Consider the following 24378-nt stretch of genomic DNA (forward strand, 5'->3'; position numbering starts at 1 on the left):
AGCCATTGCTTATTGGTAACAAATGGATAGACTCAATTTATGAGATAAGTAGCAATGAAATTGCATTTTCACTAAATCTCTTGCAGCCTTCCTCTCATTACCACCTCACCATCTTTCCACACACTGATTGAGAAAAATGATCTAAACTCTCCTAAAAATGGAAAATTATAGATAGTCACAGAACTGGCCTCAGTTCATTCAAGTTGACATCACACCCCTTGTTCTGAGAAAGTGTACTATGTGACCATCAAGCTCCATTTGCTGCAAATTGTTAACACAAGTTTTCATTCATGATGCCAGTAAAATTCGCACTGTAACCAGTTTCCAATTTATGCCTTGCACTCTGCATTAGGTTTCTTTCTTTACCTGACTTTCCCGTTAGAAACATCTTCAGATTTCATCTCTGTCCAATTCTCTAATTATCATAGCTCCTTATTCTCACAGATGAAGAAACCATCAAAACTAGTGTCCAAAGGTTACAGTCATCAATCATTGGCTTACTAGTCTTCCCACTCAATGGTGATTCCTGAAAATAGCTACTTTAATTTGTTATCTGCAGGTCTTGCTACTAATATTTCATATCACACAGAAGACCTGTATCATGTCCTGTGCTAGGTGCCAGAGATACAGAGATGTACTTGGTATGTTTTCTGCCTTTGAAGAACTTTCATTTAAGTGGAAAAACACAGTCATAATTCTTCCCTCAAATTTAATTTGTTCCATCTTATTTATTCTTGCATTTAACAAATAGTTGGCACTTCCCCAGGTATCAAACTGAGTTATGCATTGGTGGTACCAAGATTAACCAAATAGACATGGCCCTTCATGATTCAGACTCAGAATCTATGTTTATGGTGTTAGGTGTCTGACTAAGGAGTGTAATGGCTACAAAGGGTTATGGGTGGTGGTGGTTCAATGCTCAAACTGCAACCACAATTCCCCCCTTGGTGAACAAAAGATACATCTCTATTCCCTTAGAAATGTTTTCTGCACCAAAACTCCCAGTTTGGCTGGAAGAAAGTCAAGAACCCAGCTAGCATTAATTTTTATCTACTTTTCCAATTAGTCTGTGGTCTCAGGGAAGCCTGCTTTCTGGCTTCAATTAGTTGTGAAAGTCACATGACTGTATGGTGCTTCATCCAAAGTCATCCTTTGGAAGAAGAAAATTTTTAAAACATCAGAAATATGTTTCCTACCCAGACTGACCATAGCTATTCTGCTTTGTGACAGGATGGAAGTTCAGCTAAAAACCCAAAATTTATTTGACCAAAGGCTTCCCCATCAGGAAAGAGCCATTCTGTTGCTTCTGCCTAATCATGAGGGAGAAGAAAAAACAAGCAATTGGAAGATGAAACTTTAGAAGAGATAAACTGTCTAGATTGTTTGAAAAATGTCTCCAGAGCCTCTGCACACCCATATGTGATATTTTTTATTCTATATATACTTTCTGGTTTTGTCTGCATGTATTTATGGATGTTGATGCATAAGTGAGAGTGTGTGTGTGGAGGGGGGGTGTGTGTGTGTGGGTGGTTGTGTGTTCAAAGAGTAGCTTCAGTTGCTTTCTTATGCCACACTCAAATCCTACATTACCTATAGGACAAATTCTATCACAACACTACAAAATCATTTGTATTTACTCAACAGGTCTAGTCCATCACTAATTCCTACTAATACAAAAAGAAGCTTTGTCCCTTGCTGAGTAGTTGTTCCACTGAAGAAAGAGGTACAAATAAATCTAAGTAGTTAGCATGGATATTTTCACTTTTTTGAACATATTTTTTTAATTTTAAATAAAAAGATTTGAATTTCCCATACAAAGTCACTCATTCAAAACTTTATTGAACATCTAATAACTGTCAGATATACTAAGCAGGTAATAGATTTTTTTCCTTCATGATAAGGGATCATTTTTCAGTCAAATATCTGACATTTGGTATCCAAAATAGGTATTGATCAGGTGGTCCATTAGGACAGGATATCCTGCCTCAACTCTCCACTGCATTTTTTGCCTTCACGGCAAAGGGAGAATAGTAGGAGAAGGGGAAACCTTTGCAGATGCCTCATTAGTCATCCCCTTGCCAGTTCTGCCTTATTTGAATTTTCTCTGAATATCTCCCCCTCTTCACATCTGTAGAAGTACCAGTTTCTAGAAGTAGTTTTGACTCTTCCTCCAAACACTTCACATCACTTTGGTCTGTCCACTTCCCTGATGAATAGAGCTTGTTTGCAATGAATGGATTTGAATGACACTGCCAGTTGCTAGACTGAGAGTACCCCCCCGCCACAGTGCACTCCTCGCATGACCTATCTGTGCTAATATGTGTGTGGTGCTGGCAAAATGTGAACACAGAGGTCAAAGAAAGTTTAATTGGGGATAGGGAGCCTACCTGAATTTTGAAAGATATGTTATAGAAAGAAGGGAAGCATACTCCTGATGGTAGATGTATGCCTGCTACTGGAATACGTGGGGAGAGCAGGGCAAAAGATGGATTTGGCTAAGTGTAGGATGGTGAGGGTAGGGAATTCATGATACAACACTTCCCCTTAAACATAGTTCTAAGGCCCTGCCATAGGAAAACCCTAATATGTTTTCTTTTTTTTTTTTTTTTTTTTTGTCTTTTTGCCATTTCTGGGGCCGCTCCTGCGGCATATGGAGGTTCCCAGGCTAGGGGTTGAATCGGAGCTGTAGCCACCGGCCTACGCCAGAGCCACAGCAATGCGGGATCCGAGCCACGTCTGCGACCTACACCACAGCTCACGGCAACGCCGGATCATTAACCCACTGAGCAAGGGCAGGGACCGAACCCGCAACCTCATGGTTCCTAGTCGGATTCGTTAACCACTGCGCCACGATGGGAACTCCCCTAATATATTTTTTTTGCTCTGTTGCATCATCTTTCACTTTTACCTTTGCAGAAACTATACTTACCATGTCAGTGTCTGACACAGGGCCAAAACTGGTCACGTAGATGTCAGTCTTCACTTCGGTCACTGCATCTGGTCCAAAGAAGTAGAAAAGCAGAGTGTTATGAAGGCTGTTGCCATAGCTCAGAAAAAGTCACTGCTAGCCAGCTTGCCACTTCTAAAAAGGATACTTGGTACAATCATAGGAAAACCCCTAAAAAACCCCTCTCATTTGTACTACTTCACAAAGGATATGCTAGGTATAGATAGGTGCAAAGTCCATCCTTTTAGGTATCATTGAGAATGACAGCAGAATCCCCAAACTCTAAAGCTTAAGGAGAACCCTTTGAGATCTCTGACATTCACAGATCCTGGGCTGGGCTCTCACTCTGGAATTCTCCCTACCTGTGGTACGTTACAAATGTTCCAATATCCAGGAATCCAGGATGATTGTACTCCCACACCCTTGCCCACTTAAAGTAGGGAGGGGACTTGTGATTGGTTTTGGTTGCAGAAGGAAGTAGTATGTGTCCCTACCTGGATGGAACAATTAATTTCCAATGTAAGACCCTCCCTGCCATGGTCATCACGGAAACATATGTTGATATGGAACTATTATAAGGTTGAAACAAACTGGAATGATCAGCTAACAATGGGAAGACAACTGCCTTGGAGAATTGCCTGGATCAACAATAGATTTTGCATCAATGATAAATAAACTTTTGTTGGCTTAAGTGACTGAGATTTGCACATGCTTGATATCACTGGATACACTCTCTGCATTTTTTTCTATCACAACTGTCTGTTTACTTGTCTGCCTTCCCATATAACCCAAGAGGTCCTGAGGAGCAATATGTATTTGTTATCTCTGTATCCTCAGTACTTAGAAAATGAGCCTGTTACTCAGATGGTACACATTGAACATTTTTGGTATGAATGGATGAATCTCATCACATATATATTTGCCAAGTTGGAAAATGATACTCAGAGAAGTGAAGTTATTGCACTGCTAAGTTTCCTTTTTTTTTCTTTTACTTTTTTTTAGGGTTGCACTCAAGGCATATGGAAGTTCCCAGGCTAGGGGTCAAATCGGAACTGCAGCTGCTGGCCTATACCACAGCCATAGCAACTAGGGATTTGAGCCATGTCTGCCACCTACACCACAGCTCATGACCACACTGGATCCTTAACCCACTGAGTGAGGCCAGGGATCAAACCTGCATCCTCATGGATCCTAGTCAGATTCATTTCTGCCATGACACAACAGGAACTCCCACACTGCTAAGTTTTTCTTCTCTTCCTGTCAGTCCTGTTTATCCCATTGCAGTCTAGACTAGCCCAGGCACTCCACCATACCTCATACATAGCACAGGACAGCCTACTGTACCTAGAAAAGTCATGAGGACACAGGTTCGATCCCTGGCCTCGCTCAGTGGATTAAGAATCCAGCATTACCGTGAGCTATGGTGTAGGTCTCAGACATGGTTTGGATCTGGTGCTCTGATTCGACCCCTAGCCTAGGAACCTCCATATGTCCTCGGGTGCAGCCCTAAAAAGGCAAAAAAAAAAATTACGTTTCTTTTTTATTGAACTGTAATTGATTTACAATGTTATGTTAGTTTTAAGTGTATAATATTGTGATTCAATATTTTTATACATCAATATATATATTTTATATAGTTTTATATATCCATTTAAAGTCATTATAAAATATTGGCTATACTCCCTGTGCTATACATTACACGATTCATTTTTCTCTCCTGGAGAGGTAGGGAACATTCCTACTCCATTTATAGCATATTCACTATATTCATCCAGTCCTGGGTCCTGGTCTAGATATACTTTCTATCTTGTTGACTTCCTAGCTTCCAGAGTCATCCTTTAGGCTTACAACACTATTCCCCTACACAGGCACAAAGTGTGCTCAAGGCCAATGCACACATCCACAAGCATTCCATTTTCAAAAGAGACTGTTAGTATCATTTAATAATAATCAATGCTATAGTCGATGGCTCTAAACACACAATTTCATTCCAAGCCTAATCAGCAAATAACATGTCTCTGAAACTAGAATTGTGTTTGGGCTCTCATCTAGAGCAAAGGCTTCCCTCAGAGCCATTTCTGTGTTCCAAGGACAAGAGACAACACTTCAGAATGCAGAATATTCCCCCTAAAAACTTGTCCCTTGAATTACACTGCCAGATTCATTGGCTGTAGAAACAATACCCTACCTCAAAGTACATAAAAAAATTAATTAATGGGAGAGACCACAATTGAACTTGAATCCAATAGGACATAGTTATACACAGAACATCTTTCTAAACCAATTTAATTGTAAAAAGATAGTTATGCAGATTAAAAACAAGTGACACAGACTACAGGAGAAAAAGGAGAAGAAAAATGGTGGGGATAAAGTCATATGTCAGGAGACTGCTCTAATTCCAAGAGGAGAGTGGAGCTACTGTAGGTAGAAAGGGAAGTGGCTATAACAAAGACTTGGACTGGGATGGGAAGGCTCCATCCCTGACTCAATGAATGCTTTAAACAAGACTTTTCTTCCTTTTTGTTGCTTTCTTGTATAATAAGGGTTCAGTACTAAACAAATTTGAATTTTCTCTCTGCTCTAAGTAGGAACTCTGACTGTAGGGTCTAGCAAAAAGCATCTGACCAAAGATGCTCGAGGGTAGCAAGAGGTAACTTTTCTCTGCTGCCTGAGGATGGTAGGAGATTTGTATCATCAGGCTACATGAGATAGCGGTTTTCTTCTCTCTGTATGTCCCCTTCTTAACTAGTGTCTTCTTCACCTACACCCTATTCACATGACTGACCTTCCCTATTAATTACAGAGCCCAGTCACTGAATACCTATGTACTCGTCTCTAGCCCCACCTAGTGATTGTTCTAATCTTTAGATCAGACATCTCCACTATGATAGTTTATCGAAGCAGTAGCGAGGGGCATGCCCTTCTGCTGGTTTCCCTGGCAACCAATGAGCCAATTGGAAGTCAATTCCCCAGGTAATTGGTAACCTCCCTCCTCCTTTCCATTCTCAAGAGTGAAGACTGCCAACATGTCCTGTCCACCTCTGCTGCACATGATGGGTATCATCACTTCAGGACCTTGCTTTGGATATGTAAGCTCCTCTACTCATTAAACCACTGATGTCTCTGTGGCTGGCTCTGGGCTCCTTCTTTGCCCTTGAGGCTGGGTAAGTACAGGGCTTGGAAGAATCAATATAGTCAAAATTATAATACTACCTAAGGCAATCTACAGATTCAATGAAATCCCTATCAAATTACCAATGACATTCTTTATAGAACTAAAACAAAATACTTTAAAATGTGTATGGAAACACAAGAACTTCAATAGCCAAAGCTATATATATATATATATATATATATATATATATATATATAATATACACACACACACATATATATACATACATACATACATACATTTCCCCAATACATTATTTTTTTTCTTTTTTAAAATTTATTTACTTATTTTTAATTGTTATTTCCCCAATACAATTTTTTCCTACTGTATAGCATGGTGACCCAGTTACACATACATGTTTTTTTCTACTGTACAATATTTAAAAGAAAAACAGAACTGGAGGAATCAGGATCCCTGACTTCAGACTCTACTTCAAATCTACAGTCATCAAAACAGTATGGTATTGGCACAAAAATAGAAATACAGATCAATGGAACAGGATAGAAAGCCCAGAAATAAACCCAAGCACCTATGGTCAACCAATCTATGACAAAGGAGGCAAGAACATACAGTGGAGGAAAGATAGTATCTTCAAAAAATGGTGCTAAGGAGTTCCCGTCGTGGCGCAGTGGTTAACGAATCTGACTAGGAACCATGAGGTTGTGGGTACGGCCCCTGCCCTTGCTCAGTGGGTTAGGGATCTGGCGTTGCCGTGAGCTGTGGTGCAGGTTGCAGACGCGGCTCGGATCCCGCATTGCTGTGGCTCTGGCATAGGCTGGTGGCTACAGCTCCGATTAGGCCCCTAGCCTGGGAACCTCCATATGCCGTGCAGGCGGCCCAAGAAATAGCAAAAAAACAAAAACAAAAAAAGCAAAAAATGGTGCTGAGAAAACTGGACAACTATATGTAAGAGAATGAAGTTAGAACATTTTATAATACCACACACAAAAATAAACTCAAAATGGATTAAAGACCTAAATGTAAGGCCAGATACTATAAAAATCCTAGAGGAAAACATAGGAAGAACGTTCTTTCACATAAATCACAACAACATCTTGTTTGCTACACCTCCTAGAAAAAAGGCAATAAAAGACACAAATAAACCAAGGGGACCAAATTAAACTCAAAAACTTCTGCACAGTGAAGGAAACCGTTTAAAAAATGAAGAGGCAACCCACAGCACCAGAGAAATTTTTTGCAAATGACTCAACCAACAAAGGTTTTAATCTCCAAAGTATACAAACAGCTCATATAACTCAACAACAAAAAAACAAACAACTCAATTGAAAAATGAGCAGAAGACCTGAATAAACATTTCTCTAAAGAAGACATACAGATAGCCAGCAGGCACGTGAAAAAAATGTTCAACATCACTAATTATTAGACAAATGCAAATCAATACTACAATGAGGTACCACCTCACATCCGTGGGAATGGCCATGATTTAAAAGTCTACAAATAACAAAAGCTGGAGAGGGTGTGGAGAAAAGGGAACCCTCCTACACTGTTGGTGGGAATGAAAATTGGTACAACCACTGTGGAAAACAGTAAGGAGGTACCTCAGAAAACGAAATGTAGAACTACCATATGGTCTGGCAGTCCCACTCCTGGGCATATATCCAGAAAAAACTTTCATTGAAAAAGATACATGTACCCCTTTGTTCACTGCAGCACTACTCACAATAGCCAAGACATGGAAACAACCTAAATGGCCATCAATAGATGAATGGATTAGGAAGACGTGCTACATATACACAATGGAATATTACTTGGCCATATAAAAGGGCAAATAATTCAATCTGCAGCAACATGGATGGAACTAGAAACTCTCATACTAAGTGAAGTAAGTCAGAAAGAGAAAGCCAAATACCATATGATATCACTTATATGTGGAGTCTAAAATATGGCACAAATGATCTATCTACAAAACAGAAACAGATCATGGACATGGAGGACAGACTTGTGTTTGCCACGGGGGAGGAAGAGGGAGTGTGATAGATTGGGAGTCTGGGGTTAGTAAATGAAAACTGCTGCATTTGGAGTAGATGGGCAATGGGACCCTGCTGTATATCACAGGGAACTATATCCAGTTACTTGTGATGGATCAGGATGGAGGATAATGAGAGAAAAAGAATATATATATATATATACACACACACATATATATATATATATGTATAACTGGGTCACTTTGCTGTACAGCAGAAATTGGCAGAACACTGCAAATCAACTATAATAAAAATAAATATTTAAAAATCAAAAAATAAATATATGAAAAACCCACAGCTAACATCATATTCAATGGTGGAAAATTGAAAACATTTCTACTAAGATCAGGAACAAAACAAGAATGTCCTCTTTCACCACTATTATTCAACATAATTTTGGAAGTCCTAGCCACGGCAATCAGAGAAGAAGAAAAAATCAAAGGAATCCAAATTGGAAAAGAAGATGTAAAACTATCACTGTTTGCAGATGACACGATCTTATACCTAGAAAACCCTAAAGATAGCACAAGAAAACTGTTAGAACTCATCAATGAATTTGGCAAAGTTGCAGGCTACAAAATTAATACACAGAAATTGATTAAATTTCTATATACTAACAATGAAAGATCAGAAAGAGCAATCAGAGAATCCATCCCATTTACCATTGCATCAAAAAGAATAAAATACCTAGGAATGAACCTACCTAAAGAGACAAAAGATCTATACTCTGGAAATTATAAGACACTGATGAATGAAATATGTTTTGTGATGAAACTTTGTCACAGTTCCATTAAAGACGGGATCACAAGATGAATGGTATGAACAAAAGCCAACCATACTCTTTATCTCATGATAGACTCTCCATTACTTCCCAATGACAATCTTCCTGAAAACAGTGAGGCCTTAAGGATTGGGACTTAAAGGCCTGACATTTCTTACTTCAAATCACTGGGATTTTGCAGAATAAGTGCTTATTGTCATGTACACTTTTCATGAGACCAGGCTACTATAAATGAGCTCCCATGTGACTAGCTGGATCTGCTAGTGACATGGATTTAGGGAGTGGGCTACAGTGATTTATGGACAGGTTATCAGAGATGTCTGTTCTTGCATTAATGGCCTTTTCATTTATCTTTGACAGTGCTTGGGGACTGAGATACTGAAGGCACTCATTGACCTGACCCCATCCCACATAGCATTAATCACAAACAGGTGGCTTAGGAAAGCACCTGTGTTTTACAAAAGTCTGTGTTAGAGGTCCTGAGCTCTAAACTAAGCTCTGCGACTGATGCATACCCCCTTTTGCAGGCTGTTTGGCAAAGCTCATAACTTTTGACATTTGGTAGGCTAGAGGTCTAGCATTATGTTTATGCTACTCCACCTAGTGTCTGGTACATGGAATGTACAGCAAATCTTAATAGTTAACTGCATACAACACATGTTTATAAAAGAACACCAGTAAGAAACAGCACAAGGTTTAAAAGAGAAGATGACCACCACCAATCTAACCACTGTAGGTTTTCATTAACTCAACTATTTCTCTACTATTGCTAGAATCTTGACCCTCACAAAGGTAGTACAGAACAAAATTTACTGTCTGTTTCCTAAAATCCTCAGGAATTTCAGATTTAGGCCCTAAAATTCATCTTTCCATCCCAAGCCAGATACAGTTGCTGGGCAGTAGACACATTTCAGATCACTCAAGTCACTTCACTGGTTCTGCAAAATCACTGACTCCTGTACCATCATCCTCAGCATTTCATATTCCTGTCATTATCTCATTTCTTAATCTAGCATTTAACATTAAATTGTAAAATATCAACACATATTTCAAGTGTCAATTCAAATGGTCCTATTTGTCTTTCACTCATTCTAGATGTTTTCCCACTCAAATCTTTCCCTTTCTCATACACTTATTATTTTTACCTAACCCAATACTTACTCAGAATGTAGTGGAAAAAGCATTGAATCTGACTTCAGAAGATCTTGGTACAAGCTCAAGTACTGCTACTAACAAGCACTACAATCTTGAATGAAACTTTTATCTCCCTAAGCCTAGGTTTCCTTAACTAGATATGAAGAGCTTGAGCACAGAGATTTCTAAAATCCATTTTAGAAATATATTCTCTGATTCTTTGGTTTTCTGGCTTCTAAGCATGGGGTAGATCAGAGGCACCAAATTAGAACTGAAGAGATAGGAGCAGTGGCGAAAAAAGAAATAAGCACTAATGTAGTAAAGAGGGTAGACAAAAAGTAATAATATCCATGTTTGGGCTCATGAGAAAAAAATAATCAAATGGTATTTTTGACTTTTCTCAAAAAAAAGATTGCCATGCTCAGTGCTCCTAGTGGCATTAATATTGGTCTTTAGAAGCACCGTCTTAGAATAAATTACCTTCAGACCTTTCTAGTGGCATCCTTTCCTTGTGGGAAGACGTACTGAACTAGCCACCCACATATAAAGAAATTTCAGTAACAAATGGGGAAAAAATAAAACCATCATAGAGCAGCCTCTTTAGCAGTCCTTTGCTGAAAATAGAGGCCACTCCTAAGAGCTAGTAAGATTTCCTTGAGGCAACACTGTAACAAAATTAGAGAGGGAAGTAAAAGCAGCGCCAAAGAATGACCAAGAAATAAGTTGGAGACTGACTATACAATGTCTTCTTCACTCTAGAGGCACATTCTTGAGCCAGAACAAGCTGAAAGCTAGGGGAAAAGCAATAGAATCTTTAAAACAGATGAAATATTATAAAATGTTACAAGGATGTTCTGGTATTTTTCCAGGGCCTACTGATTTTTAGCTTAAGAATAAGTGGAAAAAACATCAATATGGGAATCTGGAGACTTGGGTTAATCCTGGTCCAGCCTCAACTTAATTGTATTTCAGTTTCTTTATCTGTAAAGAAGGGAGTCAATTTTGTAATGATTCCAATATTAAAAATATGTTGGCCATAATAGATTAGAAGAGGCTACAAAAGGTACATACAATCATTCTTAAGAAGTGTTTGGAACTTCCAGATCATATGGCACAGATCATAAACACACAATAATGAGAAATCAAATATGAAAGGCATGCCAAAAAGATACAATTGTCTCAAATAAAAGATCAAAATATGGAAAAGAAACAAAACAAAGGTGTAAGCAACATTGAAGCTGGAGTTCTGGATCTGAAAATAAGTGGAGTAAAAGAGGCTAGAAAAAGTGAAGATGAATTTATGCCTAGGGTATGGCTCTGTTTGAGGCAGCAGGCTTGTGCTGGGGATGGACAGGGATACCATGATATGTACAAAGACACAGTTTGGGTTTACGAATTGAGCCACGTGGCTTGTTGGAGCAGGAATGGATCAGTAATATCACAATGGAGAAGAAACTTTAAAAATATTGTTATAAGTCCAGCTTGGAATAAGGATCAGAGTAGAAGTAGACTATAGTACCACAAGCCAGTAAGAAAAAGAGGGTGAAAAACTAAAATTAAAACAAAACTAAACTGGTTTCTGGCCTGGTGGAGTAAGTACATTGCAGCCTTTCTCTCCTACTCATTACAAATAAAATCTCTGGACAAAATAACTACCTAACCATTCTGAAAAGTGAAAAAGAACAGGTGGATTATGAAGGTAAATCAAGACTTGGAGAAGTAACCCACAGGGAAACCCATGTTTTCTGGGGTTTTTTTTCCCTTCTCTTCTCTCGCGGTTTTAATCTTAGAGGCAAAGCTGCATAGTGGGACAGTGGCGCAAGCAGCCAAAACTCTGATAAAAAAAATCTGCCTTGTAAGAGAATCAGGGGAAAAGACCCCTGCATACCACAGAGTATGAGGAATTCCAGAGTACAGAAGGTCAAAAAAGAGGATCAACTAATTCTTTATGTGAACACCTACAAATCACAGGCTTACCCTCGAGCACATGCCTAGGACAGACCCAAGGCAGCATGCCAAAGACTTTGAGAAGTACAGTATTATTTAAACCACCACCTAAATTTCAGAATAACCCTGAGTAGCACAAGTATAGGACAGGCCCAAAGCAACAGAGCAAGGATTTTTAACTGAACTTTGAATTAATATGTAAACCATGGACCAAATCTTAGATTATTCCCTCAGTGACAAATGTGTGAGATAAATCAAAAGCAGCATAGCAAAGCCTTTGAAAATTGAAAGAGATGGGCATCACCACACCTAGAGAGCAAGGAAGACCTTGCTTCTAACCAAGTTGACTGTCTGCTAAAACAAATAAGAAAAAAATCAATATTCTCCAAAGCATTATGACAGGGCCCAGACTCCACATAACATAGTATTCAAAATGTCCAGTATATAATTCAGAATTATTTTACTTAGAAAGAATCAGAAAATATTACTATTTCTCAAGAGAAAAGACAATCAACAAATGTCAACTGTAAGATGATTCACATGTTGGGAATTTCAGTCAAAGATTTCAAAACAGCTATTATAACTAAGTTTTATGAGGTAAATGAAAATATACTTAGAATAAACAGAAAAACAGAAGTTCTAACAGAGAAGTTTAAAAATATTAAAATATAAAAATTTTTCAATTTGAAATTTTAGAAATGAAAAATGTAGTTACCAATATAAAAAAATTCACTGGATGGTCTCAATAGCAGAATGGGGATGACAAAACAGAGGAAAGAGTTGGTCTCCAGTAAGCTTGGAGATTGAGAGAAGTTATCCAATGTGAAGAACAGCAAGAAACGTGTCTGAAAAATTATCAACAGAACCTCAGGGCTATGTTAAACAATATCATAATGTCTAACACGTACAGCATTGGAATTCCAGAAGGAAATGGAAAATAAATTAGAAAAGAAAAATAATTTTGAAGAAATAGTGCTTAGAAACTTCCCAACTTTGGTAAAACATATAGGTATACAGAATTAAGTCATTCTACAGACCCTAAATAGAAGAACAAAAAAAAAAAAGAAAATACTGCCTAGACAGATCATAATTAAACTGCTAAATATCAAAGATAAAAATCTTGAAAATATCTATTACAAAATAACATAGTTATGAAGGGGAAAAACTGTTTGAAAGATTGAGGATATATCAAGTCACAAACAAAGGAAAACAGTATCTTTAATACTGTTATTAATACTTTAATAAGCTTATAGAAAACAACTGTTAATGTCAGGATTCCATACCCAGTAAAAATATGCTTCAGGAAACATTCCCAGATTAAGAAAGACAAAGGAATTTATTATCATCAGCAGATTTACTCTACAAGAAATTCTACAGAAATTCTTCAGGCTCAAGGGAAATAATGCCAGAATGTTGGGAATTAGACTGTCAGGAATAAAGGAAGAACAGAAATGGAAATTCTGGATATATGTAAAAGAATTTTTCCTCCTTAAGTACCTTAAAATAGCTATGAGTGCTGAAATAAAACATAGCCTCATGTGGTTTTAATGAATGTTGACATTATAGAGAAGACAATCATATGATAAAGGTCACTTGGATGGTAAATGGGCCTATATTTATTATAAGACTACTATACTTTACTGGAAGTGGAACAATATTAACTCTAAGAAGACTGTCAAACCTCAGCTATGAAAATTGCAATCCCTATAGCAATGAATGAATATCATAAATATTTCAAAAAATGCAATATATAAAATAAAGATATTTAAATATTTCAAACATATTCAGAAAAAAGGAAAATAGAGTAACATAAAAACAGAGCAATAGCCAATACCTAAGTTCCCATTAATGGATGAATGAATAAAGAAGATGTGGTGTATACACACACACACACACACACACACACAATGGAATATTACTCACATTACTCAGCTATAAAAAGGAAGGAAATCCCAAAAGTTCCCATTATGGCTTGGCAGCAACAAGCTCAACTAGTATTCATGAGGATGCCGGTTGCATCCCTGGCCTCACTCAGTGGGCTAAGGATCCTGCATTGCCGTGAGCTGTGGTGTAGGTTGCAGACGTGGCTTATATCCTGTGTTGCTGTGGCTGTGGTGTAGGCTGGCAGCTGTAGCTCCAATTCAACCCCTAGCCTGGGAAATTCCATATCAGCCCTAAAAAGGAAAAGAAAAGGAAGGAAAGCTTGCCTTTTGGGACAGCAGGGATGGAACTAGAGGCATTGCTGTAGGTGAAAAAAGTCAGACAAAGAAAGAAAATACTGTTTGATTTCACTTACATACAGAATAAAAAAAATGAACAGATACAACAAAATAGACACAGTCATAGACACAGAGAATAAACAGATGGTTTTAAGAAGGGAAGGGGATGGGAGATAGGAAAAGTAAGAGAGGGAGATTAAGACGTCAAAATTCCAGTTACAAAATCAATGAATCACTAGTATGAAATGTGTAATGTTGGGAATATAGTCAATAATTATGCAATATCTATATATGTTGACATGGTAACTAGATTTATCATGGTGGTCAGTTTGAAATATATAGAAATAGTGAATCACTATTGTGTACCAGAAACTAACATAGTGTTGTAGGTCAGTTACACTTCAAAAAAAAATCATAGAAAAAGATATCAGCTTTGTGTTTACCAGAGTCAGGGAGTGGGGAGAAGGGTGCACTGGATGAAGGCGGTAAAAAAGGTACAGACTTCCAGTTAGAAGATAAATAGGTGCTGAGGATATGATGTACAGAATGATAAATATAATTTAAAATGTTATATGCTATATATAAAAGATGTTAAGAGAGTAAATCCTGAGTTTTCATCATAAGGAAATTTTTTTCTATTTCTTTAATTTTCTGTCTATATGAAATGATGAATATTCACTAAACTTATTATGGTTACCATTTCATTTTATATGCAAGTTAAGTCATTATGCTATACATCTTAAACAGTTTTGCATGTCAATTATATCTCAATAAAACTTGAAGGAAAAAGAAAACAACAATGAAAAAAACAGAGGGAACAAATAAAACAAATAATAACTATGTCAATAAATATATTAATTGTAGGTGTTTTCAGCACTTAAAGTCAGAGATTGTCATATTGGTAAAAAAGGGCCAACCCACTTTAAACACAAAGATATAAATATATTAAAAGAATGGAAAATGTACACAATGTAAACAATCAAAAGAGAGTTGTGGTGGCTATACTGATATCAAAGTATACTATAGAACAATGAAAATTACCAAAGATTATGTATTTACATAATTAAATCACAAGTAAGATTATTAGGCTAAACATGCTATCTAACAACGGAACTTCAAAATATATGAGACAAAACTGCCAGAATTTAAACAGGAAAGAAACAAATCTAAAATTATTGTTGGACATTTCAACATTCCTCTTCCAACAACTGACAGAATGTGTAGACAAAATTAGTAAATATATGGAAGATTTTAACAATATTATCAACCAGTATCACCTAGTTGACATTTATAGAATACTCTACCCCCAACAGAAAAATATCCAATTTTTTAAGTACATTGGAACATTTAACAAGATAGGCCCTAAAACAAAGCAACAAATTCAAAAGAATTGAAGTCATAAAATAAGATCAGGGTCCATAAGAGAATAAAAATAGTAATAATACAGAAAAAAACCTGGTAACTTTCCAAATATTTAGAAACTAAATAACACTCTTCTAAATAACCCATGAATCAGAAAGAAGTCACAAGGGATGTTTCAAAATATAGTGAACCAAAAAAAAAAAAAATCAACATATATCAAAGCTATGGGATGCACATAAAGAAATACTTAGAGGGAAATTTATAGCACTAAATGTGTACATTAGGAAAAAAGAAGAATCTAAAACTCAATAATCTAAGTTTCCATCACAAGAACTAGAAATATAAAAAAGAAACACATTAAAAATGAAACAAATAGAATGAAAAATAGAAAACTAATAGAGAAAATCAGTAAAATTAAAAAATCCTTGAAAAATTGATAAAACCCTAGCCAGGCTGACAAGAAAACAAAAAGAAAAGATAAAAATCTATGCGTATTAGGAAAAACATAAGAGTGATGTCACCAAAAGAGCAAGGAAATCCAGGGCTCTGTCTCTCCATGAAAACAATTTATACTCCTGTTACAGATTTCCAAGTACTAGAAGGAGCAATAAAAGTCTTACTCTCAAAGAATTATGGTTAAGAGTTTTTACCTGAATGGCAGCTCCCTGAAAGAGGGATGCAGGGGCTTGCCTTTGTTTCACCCAACTGTGAGCATTCCCATTGCTGGGATTGCTTCCTGAGAGGCATTGCCAAAAACATTCAAAAACAAAAATATTGACTCTCTTCAACAAGTTGTGCTGAGAATACTGGACAGCTACATGTGAAAGGATGAAATTAGAACATTCTCTAACACCATACACAAAAATAAACTCAAAATGGATTAAATACCTAAATATAAGGCCATATACTATAAAACTCCTAGAGGAAAACATAGGCAGAACACGCTTTGATGTAAATCACAGAAATAAATTGTTTGATCTACCTCCTAGAATAATGACAATAGAAACAAAAATAAACCAGTGGGATCTAATTAAATTCAAAAGCTTTTGCACAGCAAAGTAAATAATAATAAAAAATACAATCCACAGAATGGGAGAAAATGCACATGATGCAACTGACAAAAGCTTAATCTCCAAAATATACTAATAGCTCATATAACTCAACAACTACAACCAAATGAAAAATGGGCAGAAGACCTAAATAGACATTTCTCTAAAGAAGACATATGAATGGCCAGTAAGCACATGAAAAGATGCTCAACACCACTAATTATTAGACAAATGCAAATCAGAACTAAAATGAGGTACCACCTCACACAGGTCAGAAAGGTATGTTAATGAGTCTACAAATAACAAGTGCTGGAGAGGTTTTAGAGAAATGGGAACACTCCTACACTGTTTAAGGGGATGTAAACTGGTACAACTGCTATGGAAAATAATATGGAGATTCCTCAGAAAACTGAAAATAGAACTAACATATGATCTAGCAATCCCACTCCTGGGCATACATCTGGAAAAAAACTTTCATTCAAAAAGATACATGCACCCCCATGTTTACTGCATCACTATTCACAATAGCAAAGACATGAAAGCAACCTAAAGGTCCATTGACAGATGATGTATTAAGAATATGTGGTATATACACAATGGAATACTCTCAGCCATAAAAAATGAAATAACACCATTTGCAACAACTTGCATGCAACTAGAGATTCTTATACTAAGTGAAGTAAATCCGAAAGACAAATACCATGTGATATCAGTTACATGTGGAATCTAAAATATGGCACAAATGAACCTGTCTACAAAACAGAAACAGACTCATAGACATAAAGAACAGACCTGTGGTTGCCAAAGGAGAGGGGGGAGAGAGTGGGATCAACTGGGAGTTTATGGTTAGTAGATGCAAACTGTTACATTTAGAATGGATAAGAAGTAAGGTCCTACTGTATAGCACAGGGAACTATATCCAAACTCCTGGGACAGAACACAGTGGAAGATAATATGAGAAAAAGAATGTGTATTACGTATGCATGTATGTATGCACATATATAACTGGGTCACTTTGCTGTACAGCAGAAATTGTCATAACATTGTAAGTCAACTATACTTTAGTTAAAAACAAAAAATTCCAACAAACAAAAGTCCTGGACCAGATGGCTTCACAGGCAAATTCTATCAATCATTTAGAGAAGAGTTAACACCTATCTTTCTGAAACTCTTCCAAAAATGGCAGAGGAAGAAACACCCAAACTCATTCCATGAGGTCACCATCACTTTGATACCCAAACCCGAGAAAGATACCACACTAAAAAAGAAAATTACAGGCCTATCACTGATGAACATAGATGCAAAAATCCTCAACAAAATACTAGCAAACTGAAACCAGCAATACATTAAAAGGATCATACACCATGATCAAGTGGAATTTATCCTAGGGATGCAAAGATTTTTCAATATCTGCAAATTACCTGGAGTTATACACCACATTAACAAACTGAAGAATAAAAACCATATGGTCATATCAATAGAGGCAGAAAAAAACTTTTAACAACATCTAACACCCATTTCTGATAAAAACCCTCTAGAGAGTGGGCATAAAGGGAACCTACCTCAACATAATAAAGACCATATATGACAAGCCCACAGGTAGTATAATTCTCAATGGTGAAAAGCTGAAAGAATTCCTCCTAAAATGAGGAACAAGACAAGGATGTCCATTTTAACCACTTTTATTAAACATAGTTTTGGATTCCTTTCAGGCTCCTCTCAACACTCAAAAAAATGGCCTTTTCCCAGGATATCTCCTTTCTGCATATAACACAGATGAATGGATAAAGAAGATGTGGTACATATAGCATGGAATATTACTCAGCCATAAAAAGGAATGAAATTATGCCATTTGCAGCAACATGGATGCAACTAGAGATTCTCATATTAAGTGAAGAAAGCCCAACAGAAAATGCAAGTATATGATATCATTTATATGTGGAGGCTAAAATAATAAGCCAAATGAGCTTATTTACAAGACAGAAACAGACTCACAGACATACAGAACAAAGGTATGGTCTCTGCTCCTCTTAAATGCTGTAACAAGCCTGTAACAGTCTTCCTAATATCCTCTTCCCATTGTTTCTCGTGGCATTTGGTCTCCTTGAAACAAGTAAGAAGCCCAACTTTGAAAAAAAAAAAAAACATAGTTTTGAAGTCCTAGTCAAGGCCATTAGAGAAGAAAAAGAAATAAAAGGAATCCAAATTGGAAAGTAAGAAGTAAAACTATCATTGTCTGCAGATAACATTATATTATAAACAGGAAATCCTAAATACACTACCAGAAAACTTTCAGAGCTCATCAAAGAATTTGGTAAAGTTGAAGGATACAAAATTAATACACAGAAATCAATTGTATTTATAGATACTAACAATGAAAGATCACAAAGAGAAATTAGGAAAATAGTCCTATTTATGATCACATTGAAAAGAATAAAATACCTAGGAATGAACCTACCTAAAGAGAAAAAAGACCTATACTCCGAAAAATATAAGATACTGATGAAAAAATCAAAGATGACACAAACAGAATGGAAAGATATACCATGCTCTTGGATTGGAAGAATCAGTTATTATCAAAATGACTATACTACCCAAGGCAATCTACCAATTCAATGCAAGCCCCGTCAAATTACCAATAGCAATTTTCACAGAACTAAAACAAAAAAAATTTAATTTGTATAAAAATTCAAAAGATCTCAAAGAGCCAAAGCAATTCTGAGAAAGTCATATGGAGCTGAAGGAAACAGGCTCCCTGACTTCAGGGTATATTAAAAAGCTACAGTCATCAAAGCAGCATGATACCAACACAAAAACAGAAATACAGGTCAATGAAAAGATAGAGAGCCCAGAAATAAACCCAGGCACTGCTGGTCAACTAATCTATGACAAAAGAGGCAAGAATATACAGTGACAAAAAGACAGTCTCTTCAATAAGTGGTGCTGGGAAAAATGGACAGCTACATGTAAAGAATGAAATTAGCACACTCTCTAACACCATACATGAAAATAAACTCAAAATGGATTAAAGACCTAAATATAAGACTGGATACTATAAAACTCTTAGAGGAAAACATAGGCTGAATGCTCTGATATAAACTACTGCAATATCTTCTCAGATTCACCTCATAGAGTAAGGAAAAGAAAAACAAAAATACACAAATGGGACCTAATTAAAATTAAAAGTTGTTACACAGAAAAGGAAAACATAAGAAAACCAAAAAGACAATACACAGAATGGGAGAAATATGAAGCCATTTACAAGGGATTAATCTCCAAAATATACAAAAAAACTTATACAGCTCAATATAAAAAACAAACAACACAATCAAAAAAATGGGCAGAAGATCTAAACATTTCTCCAAAGACATACAGATGGCCAAAAAACACTTGAAAAGATGCTCAACATTGCTAATTATTACAAAAATGCAAATCAAAACTACTATGAGGTAACACCTTACACCAGTCAGAATAGCCATCATCAAAAGGTCTACAAACAGTAAATGCTGGAGATGGTGCCAAGGAAAGGGAACCCTCTTACATTGCTGGTGGGAATATAAATTGGTACAACTACTATGGAAAACAGTATGGAGGCTCTTCAAATAAATAAAAATATAACTACCGTAGGACTCAGCAATCCAGAGGAAACTCTAAATTTGAAAAGATAAATGCACTTGAATGTTCATTGCCGCACTATTTATAATAGCCAAAGCATGGAAGCAACCTAAATGTTCATCAACAGACAAATAGATGAAGATGTGGTACATATACAGAATGGAATATTACTCAGCCATAAAAAAGAATGAAATAATGTCATTTGCAGCAACATGGATGAACCTAGAGATTATCATACTAAGTGAAGTTAGTCAGACAGTGAAAGACAAACATTATATGATATCACTTATATGTGGAATCTTAATAAAGGAATCAAATGAACTTATTTGGGGAACAGAACAGACTCACAGACTTTGAAAAAAAATTTATGGTTACCAAAGTGGACAGGTGGTGGAGGGGGATGGACTGAGAGTTTGGGACTGGCATATGCACACTGTGGTATATGGAATGACTGGCCAACAGGGACCTGCTGTATAGCCTAAAGAATTCTACCCAATATTCTGTGATAGTCCATGTGGGAAAAGAATCTGAAAAAGAATGGATATGTGTATATATATAACCAAATTATCTTATTGTACTGCAAAATTTATCACAACATTGTAAATAAACTGTACTTCAATAAAACCGTTAAAAATTAAAAAAAAAAAGATGTGGTACATATATACAATGGAATATTACTCAGCCATTATACAGAATGAAATAATGCTTTTGCAGCAATATGGATAGACCTAGACATTATCATACTAAGTAAATTAAGTCTGACAGAGAAAGACAAACATATCATTCATCTGTGGAATCTAAAAATGATACAAACAAAACAGGAAATTTTTTAAATGATGTAAACTATCAAAATGTGCCATACACACACACACACACAGACACACATATATATATACATACATATGTATATATATAGCTATACCCATGGCATATGGAAGTTGCCACGACATAGATTTAATCCAGGCCACAGCTATGACCTATAATGCAGCTGCAGCAACACTGGATCCTTTAATACACTGCACCAGGCCAGGGATCAAAACTGCATCTCTACAGTGACCCAAGCCACTGCAGTGGGATTCTTAACCCACTGTGCCACAGCAGGAGCTCACAAAATGTTATATTTTTACCTAAAATATTTGTTGACATAGCGGAAATTCAGTTAGCATGCACTGGCTGAGTGATATAATTGTTTATTTTAACTTTGAGAGTCCTTCCCGATATGATGGGTATTTGTTCTGATTGGTCAGTGTCAAAATCATACCAGTTATGTATTATTGGATGCAGTTTGCTAGTATTTTGTTGAGGATTTTTGCGTTGATGTTCATCAGTGAAATTGGCCTGTAGTTTTCTTTTTTTTGGTGGAATCTTTGTCTGGTTTTGGTATCAGGGTGATGGTGGCCTCAAAGAATGAGTCTAGGAGTATCCCTTCCTCTGGAATTTTTCGAAATAGTTTCAGAAGGATAGGTGTTTGCTATTCTCTAAATGTCTTATAGATTTCGCGTGTGAAGCCATCTGGTCCTGGACTTTTGTTTGTTGGAAGTTTTTTAATCACAGTTTCAATTTCAGTTCTTGTACATCATGATAAAGTGGGATTTATCCTAGGGATGCAAGGGTTCTTCAATATCCGCAAATCCATCAGTGTGATACACCACATTAACAAACTGAAGAATAAAAACCACATGATCCTCCCAATAGATGCGGAAAAAGCCTTTGACAAAATCCAACACCCATTCCTGATAAAAACCCTTCAGAATGTGGGCACAGCGGGAACCTACCTCAACATAATAAAGGCCATTTATGACAAACTCACAAAGCCAACATCATTCTCACTGGTGAAAAGCTGAAAGAATTCCCACTGAGATCAGGAACAAGAAAAAAGATGTCCAGGGGAGTTCCCGTCGTGGCGCAGTGGTTAACGAATCCGACTAGGAACCATGAGGTTGCGGGTTCGGTCGCTGCCCTTGCTCAGTGGGTTAACGATCCGGCGTTGCCGTGAGCTGTGGTGTAGGTTGCAGACGCGGCTCAGATCCCGCGTTGCTGTGGCTCTGGCGTAGGCCGGTGGCTACAGCTCCGATTCAACCCCTGGCCTGGGAACCTCCATATGCCGTGGGAGCGGCCCAAGAAATAGCAACAGCAACAACAACAAAAAGACAAAAGACAAAAAAAAAAAAAGATGTCCGCTCTCACTGCTACTACTCAACATAGTTTTGGAAATCCTAGCCACAGCAATCAGAGAAGTAAAAGAAATAAAAGGAATCCAGATTGGAAAGGAAGAAGTAAAACTACCTCTATTTGAAGATGACATGATACTATACCTAGAGAATCCTAAAGACTCTACCAGAAAATGGTTAGACCTCATCCAGGAATTTGGCAAAGTCACAGGATACAAAATTAATACACAGAAATCGACTCCATTTCTATACACCAACAATGAAAGAGCAGAAAGAGAAATTAGGGAAGCAATCCGTTTACCATTGCATCCAAAAGAATTAAATACCTAGGAGTAAACCTACCTAAAGAGACAAAAGACCTGTACTCTGAAAACTATAAGACCCTGATGAAAGAAATCAAAGATGACACAAATAGATGGAAAGATATATATACCATGCTCATGGATTGGAAGAGTTAATATTATCAAAATGACTATACTACCTAAGGCAATATACACATTCAATGCAATCCCTAAAAAATTACCAAGGACATTTTTCACCGATCTCGAACAAAATATTTTAAAGTTTGTTTGGAAGCACAAAAGACCCAGAATAGCCAAAGACATCCTCAAAAAGAACAATGGAGCTGGAGGAATCAGGCTCCCGGACTTAAGACTATACTACAAAGCAACAATCATCAAAACCGTATGGTACTGGCACAAAGACAGAAATACAGATCAGTGGAACAGGACAGAAAGCCCAGAATTAAACCCATGCACCTACAGCCAACTCATCTATGACAAAGGAGGCAAGGATATACAATGGAGAAAGGACAGCCTGTTCAATAAGTGGTGCTGGGAAAACTGGACAGCCACATGGAAAAGAATGAGATTAGAACACTCCCTAACACCATACACAAAAATAACCCCAAATGGATTAAAGACCTAGATATAAGACCAGACACTACAAAACTCTTAAGAGGAAAACATAGGCCAAACACTCTCCAACATAAACAACTACAACATCTTCTCAGATCCACCTCTTAGAGTACTGACAATAAAAACAAAAATAAACAAATGGGACCTAATCAAACTTGAAAGTTTCTGCACAGCAAAGGAAACCCTAAACAAAACAAAAAGACAACCCACAGAATGGGAGAAAATCTTTGCAAGTGAATCAACTGACAAGGGATTCATCTCCAAAATTTATAAACACCTTCTATAGCTCCATACCAAAAAAACAAACAACCCCATCAAAAAATGGGCAGAAGATCTAAGCAGACAGTTCTCCAAAGAAGACATACAGATGGCCAAGAAACACATGAAAAGATGTTCAACGTCACTCATGATTAGAGACATGCAAATCAAAACCACTCTGAGGTGCCACCTCACACCAGCCAGAATGGCCACCATCCAAAAGTCTACAAACAATAAGTGCTAGAGAGGGTGTGGAGAAAAAGGAACCCTAGTACACTGTTGGTGGGATTGTATATTGGTGCAACCACTGTGGAAAACAGGATGGAGATTCCTCAGAAAACTAAACATAGAACTCCCATTGGATCCAGCAAGCCCACTCCTGGGCATCTATCCAGAGAAAACCACGACTCGCAAAGACACATGTACTCCGATGTTCACTGCAGCACTATTTACAATAGCCAAGACATGGAAACCACCTCAACGTCCATCGACAGAGGAGTGGATCCAGAAAAAGTGGTACATATACACAATGGAATATTACTCAGCCATTAAAAGGAAGGAAATACTGCCATTTTTAGCAACATGGATGGACCTAGAAAGTATCATGCTAAGTGAAGTCAGCCATCCAATGAGACACCAACATCCAAGGCTTTCACTGACATGTGGACTCTGAACAAAGGACAGACGGAACTTCTTTGCAGATCAGATGCTGACTCAAGACATTGAAAAACTTATGGTTTCCAAAGGAGACAGTTTGGGGGGTGGGGAGATGTGCTTGGGTTATGGGATGGAAATCCTTTGAAATTGGATTGTTA

The 24378-nt window shown here is 37.0% G+C and overlaps 1 protein-coding gene across 1 annotated transcript in view; it reads right to left on the bottom strand.

The window, feature by feature from the left end:
• GABRA3 (gamma-aminobutyric acid type A receptor subunit alpha3) overlaps positions 1-24378 on the bottom strand; it is a 218160-nt gene that overhangs the window by 92615 nt on the left and 101167 nt on the right. The window contains exon 4 of the mRNA XM_047765626.1: positions 2930-2997. Within this exon, the coding sequence (XP_047621582.1) occupies positions 2930-2997 (68 nt within the window). The remainder of the gene's footprint in view (positions 1-2929; positions 2998-24378) is intronic.

Source organism: Phacochoerus africanus, chromosome X (assembly GCF_016906955.1).
Source record: "Phacochoerus africanus isolate WHEZ1 chromosome X, ROS_Pafr_v1, whole genome shotgun sequence".
NCBI lineage: Eukaryota > Metazoa > Chordata > Mammalia > Artiodactyla > Suidae > Phacochoerus > Phacochoerus africanus.